At 38.0% G+C, this 4848-nt stretch overlaps 1 protein-coding gene across 1 annotated transcript; it reads left to right on the top strand.

The window, feature by feature from the left end:
* Positions 1 to 2412: 2412 nt before the first annotated feature.
* On the top strand, positions 2413 to 4151 carry LOC131692218 (histone PARylation factor 1-like). Its single transcript, XM_058979131.1, has 3 exons — positions 2413 to 3345; positions 3398 to 3893; positions 3950 to 4151. Exons 1-3 carry the CDS (start codon positions 2549 to 2551, stop codon positions 4001 to 4003), a joined length of 1347 nt encoding a protein of 448 aa, XP_058835114.1. The 5' UTR covers positions 2413 to 2548; the 3' UTR covers positions 4004 to 4151.
* The last annotated feature ends 697 nt before the right edge of the window (positions 4152 to 4848 follow it).

The following is a 4848-nucleotide window of genomic DNA, read 5'->3' as shown; positions in this document are numbered from 1 at the left end:
GGGTCATATATGCTTCATCGGCATTTTCGGTGCCACTGCCGGTCACAGCGCATTCGAAGACGATAATTATATCGATATTTGACTTCGCGCGGTGGCTTGGATAATAAAACATTTGTGCAGAGTTGACAACAATATTCATTGTTAACATTCTGTACCAAAACAAATCCAAATAAAATCGATTCAAAAATCGATTATTTGTAAATAGCTAGCTTTAGGAAAGTAGGTATATAAACCAAAAAATTGTATAATAAAATCAAGTTGAAATCGAGCAGTCGAAAGTACCACTTCACTCAGTCGAAAATCCTTTACTTCGTGTCCAGACCCTGGAGTTCTTCGTTGGTTTTTCCACCTTGTTAAATCCAAAGTCAAATTACTTCCTTGTTTGTAACGCAAGCGGGGAAGCAAATTGTCTTACGACCAGAATTAGTATTGGTTTGTTACGCAGAACGATACTAACTGGACGAGGAATTCCCGGCTTATTAAGCTATAGCGTGTGGTATTTGTAACGCAGGTGCCACAAACTATACTTAGTCTAGAATTAGAAGTGGCTTGTACCGCAGGACGCTTCTAACTAGACCCAGCACCCCCCTCTGCGGCGAAAGATCGTTCGGCGGAACGATACTTGCAAAATTAAGCATGGCGGCCGGGGCCCTTGAAGTAAACATCAACATCCGAACGAGCATCCTGATTCTTTGGCGCACGATGAAAAGTGAGAAAAGGCTGAGCTTCACTTCGGAACTATCGATTAGAATATTTATGGACACTTTTTACCTCGAAAAAAACCGATTAAATTAACTATGACCGAACCGAAACAAAACTTATGGCAACAAAAGGGCCCACTACGTCACCTGTTTGTGCTTTTCTTCTTCATATTCTCTTGTTTTTTCGGCTTCATCAAAGAAAAATGACAACCGCACTCACACACAGAAAAAAATGTGCACACCTGTATCCGTCTTGGGCTGTTCTATTTCACATCACCGACTAAAACAGATCGATCACAATGCTGAGATGCAGTTCTATTTTTCGAGCACTTTTTTGGATCAGATTTAAAACAGCTTGACTGTTCTGTTTTAAATTTTCCATAATTTGAAACACGAATAGAACACTGTTCTAATTTCATTTTCATTAGTATGTGTAACGACTGACAGCAGAAAAAAAAACAATATGTGTCACATAAGTGACAAACAATAACAAAATCAAATAAACAACATTTAGAACAGATCGCTAAGGGCATGTTCAGGAGTGTTTTATTTTGTATAGGAGTTTCAAAGTAGAATTGGAACTGAAACATTCACATCCCCAGCAGAGCGTTTTGTTTTATAATTTCGAACAGTTTTGTTTTAAAATTTAAAACTGTTATACGATGTCGTTCTATTCGTTGCTGATTTTAAAACACGTTTAGAACTGTGTTTTAAATACATGCAAAGCTTTCAGCACAGACACTTAGACCCGATAGACTGGGGAAAAATAAATTTGAATGCAGTAACGCTGAAGGCATGGCGAGGCTTGAATTTTAAACTGAATAGAACATCCGCTAAAACTCCTGCTGGGGAAAGCAAGTTCTAGTTTTAAAATTTTCAGTTTTATTTTATGGAACTGTCAAAATTATGAATCTTAAACTGAAACACTCCTGAACATGCTCTAAATCGTCGCATTGGCAAAACCATGTTCTAGATTTATTTTGACAGATTCGAATTATCCGACAGCTTGTCATTTTGAAAAGAATTACATCATAGCATTGTGAACAGCCTAATGAAAAATATATGAAACAGTGTTCTACTCGTGTTTCAAATTGTGCAAAATTTAAAATAGAATAGTCGAGCTAAATCTGATCCAAAAAAGTCGAAAAATAGAAGTGCATCTCAGCTCAGCATTCCCGAATAGAAATGTACAGTAACAAACCCATGATTTTCACTGTGACAGTACAGTAGTTTTACAATAACTTACAGTAGGTTTTAGCGTTATGCTATAATACAAAAACAATAAATTTTAACGTTTTTACAGTAAATTTCAATGTAAAATAGACTTTTACAGTGAAAAAGGGGGGTGGTTATGTATCTTAACATTAAAAAAATCAATTTTTCTCCATACATTTTTTTCTCGAAAACAGTAAAATTTAATGTGATTGCACTGTATCAGTTTTTTGCTGAACAGGGAAATTTATTGTTACATGAAATTTTATTGTAAATCTACTGTGAGAACTTGGCATCGAACAATGTTCAAACAGTAATAACTATAATATTTATTGTTTTATGATTGTTTGTAGGGTAAATGCTATTGTAAAATTCTATCCGGGTTGTGATCGATCTGTTTTAGTCGGTGATGTAAAATAGAACAGCCCATATAGAATACATCAGCGTTGCGAAGGTTGCGAACAGCCTAAGAGTTGTGCCCATTTTTGACAACAACAATTTTCATGTTTTTTTTGTCAACAATTTGGCCGGTATTTTTCGATTTTTGACGTCGTTTATCGCGATACAGACTTCAAATTCAAGTGCATCTTTCTATTGTCCTGTACATTCACGTTGGGTGAACTAAATTTGGCGAAATGAATAAACCGGCCTGCAAATACGGATCTGCATGCTACCAAAAAAATCCTATCCACAAGGAAAAATATCAGCATCCTCCAATAACAGCAGTTGACGATATCGTAAAGCAGCAAGAGGACAAAAAGTCTCCCCTCAAAAAAGATTCGCCAACTTCGTCATCCAAGCGTCAATCTGATTCGCCGGATTTATCAGCATCGCTAATTGAAGACGTAAAAAAATGTAAACGTCCACCTACGCCGGAGAAGGATCACAACAATGAAGAAGAAAGCGACAAAAATCACGAATACTACGGAATAACTAGGCAACGGTACGCTCTGCCTGAGGTTCCAATGGATGTCGGCTTGATGAGCGACATACATGATCCGCAGATTGAATTTTCGAAAAATGCGGAATATAAGGAACTGTGTGAGGATCCAAAGCTATTCATAAAGCACAAGTTTCTAGTGGATATGCCCGACTGTTTCGAGTCGTTGTGGAAGTTCTGCGAATCTAAGAGCAAGGATAAGCCCATTGAGATATTTGAAAAATTTGGGCTTCTGTTGGTTGGTCCGTTCGACGTTATGGCAAAGAAGTTTAAGGACGCCAAAATACACGAACCGGGTGATTATTTAAGACACTGGCGATTCTACTATGATCCACCAGAGTTTCAGACGGTGCTCGTTAAGAAAGGTTCCGGACTGCACTACGGATATTGGAGGGATAGTCCGGATGATACGAGTGGGTTGGTGGCGGTCAATGATGTAAACAAAGGTTGCGAGTTTAAATTTATCGGCGAGAACGTATTTGATGCTGTGATGTAAGTACATTCTCCGGATATTTTATGGTGCCTAATAACATTTAATTTGCAGACACTTTCTTGAGCATGAAGCCAAGGTGACACCTTTTAACAAAGCACAAATTGCAGCGATGAAAAGGTACTTGGAAGAATGGGCAAAAGAGCACAACATTAAGCTGAAGGGTGGCGAAAAACTGAAATCTCGTGGCAGAGCAGTTGTCTGCAAAACATTCCACAAGGCCGGAATTGTTGTACCGTTCGATCGGAAGACGGAACTAGGCTACCGTGAACTGCTGGAAAGTGATGCTAATCTGAAAAAAATTCTGTCAAAATTTGATGGAATTGATAAGGCATCGGATAAGGGTGGCTTCGACGCCGCAATGGCGGTACTGCAACCTATCGTTACCGGGGCCTTCATTGCTGTCGATGAGTGCGATTTCGGTACGGCTTTGGAACTAGCAATTGATTTGTTCTGCCATGGAGCCACGAATTTGCATGATGTGATGAAGCCACTTTTCGTGACGGCCTATTCGATGTTAAAAAGACCGCAGTATATTGCCATCATGAAGGTTAGTATGGTTGTTGTCTACTGTTTATGATAAATCGCAATAATCTTTTATTTTAGTCGCATCTGGAGGATCGTCGCAAAGGAATTGATTTGAATCTATTAACTAAATAAGTAGCCAGCATGATAAAAAAATTCTTTGTCGGTGAATGATACATTAGCTTAAAGTTAATTACAGAAAATCCAATTCAATATTTATTTCACAGTTGGAAATACAAAACAAGTATTATTGCAAAGTTTTAGTTGTGCAAGTTGAATATATTGTTCATACATGTTTAACGACGATATATTACCTCTGCGTTATTTTTTCTTTTTTATAAGCCATTGCATTTTTTATTTAATTTTACCGTATGTGTGAAAAGATTTGCTATATTGAGTTCGTTGAATATAGGCATAATAAATTCCGGAAAGGTTCTACGACATTCCCCCGAAAACCATTCCCCAGAAACTAAAACACCCCAAACCATTCCCCAGAAAGAACTGTCCTCCAGAAAACTATTCCCTCAAAAGCACCAATTCCTAGAAAACTTCCAGAATGCACCCTTTCCCAGAAAAGCATTACCCAGAATGAACCAATGCCCAGAAGTTCATTCCCCAGATATAATCATTTCCCAGAATTTTTGGTAGATGAAGAAAGCACCCATATTACTTTGAATTGGGAATAATATTGATGAAAATCAATAATCGTATTACCTAAGTCAAGGAACTGATGCGGTGTAAAACTGCTGAGGATAAGCCGTCGGAAACAGCGGTCCCGCGCAAGTAAACCTGATATCCATTCGTATACCCGATTTACTCGAACATAGGAATTGATTCCTTCTTTTAAACATGAGCAGTTCTTTGAATCTGTATGCCAAATAACTCTTGCACGCAAGCTTTTGATCCTTTCGCCTGCCCGGTTTACTCTAACATAGGGGTTGATTTCTTCTTTCTAGCTTTCTTTGAATCTGTATAAAAGT

The sequence above is a fragment of the Topomyia yanbarensis genome, chromosome 3 (assembly GCF_030247195.1).
Source record: "Topomyia yanbarensis strain Yona2022 chromosome 3, ASM3024719v1, whole genome shotgun sequence".
Classification (NCBI taxonomy): Eukaryota; Metazoa; Arthropoda; class Insecta; order Diptera; family Culicidae; genus Topomyia; species Topomyia yanbarensis.
Note: the sequence above shows the minus strand (reverse complement) of the source record. Positions and strands in the feature narration are given on the sequence as shown.

Coding starts and splice junctions, on each gene's coding strand:
- LOC131692218 (XM_058979131.1), top strand. CDS start 2,549: ATGAATAAACCGGCCTGCAAATACGGATCTGCATGCTACCAAAAAAAT. Junction 3,346..3,397: donor AACGTATTTGATGCTGTGAT/GTAAGTACATTC, acceptor TTTAATTTGCAG/ACACTTTCTTGAGCATGAAG. Junction 3,894..3,949: donor AGTATATTGCCATCATGAAG/GTTAGTATGGTT, acceptor CTTTTATTTTAG/TCGCATCTGGAGGATCGTCG.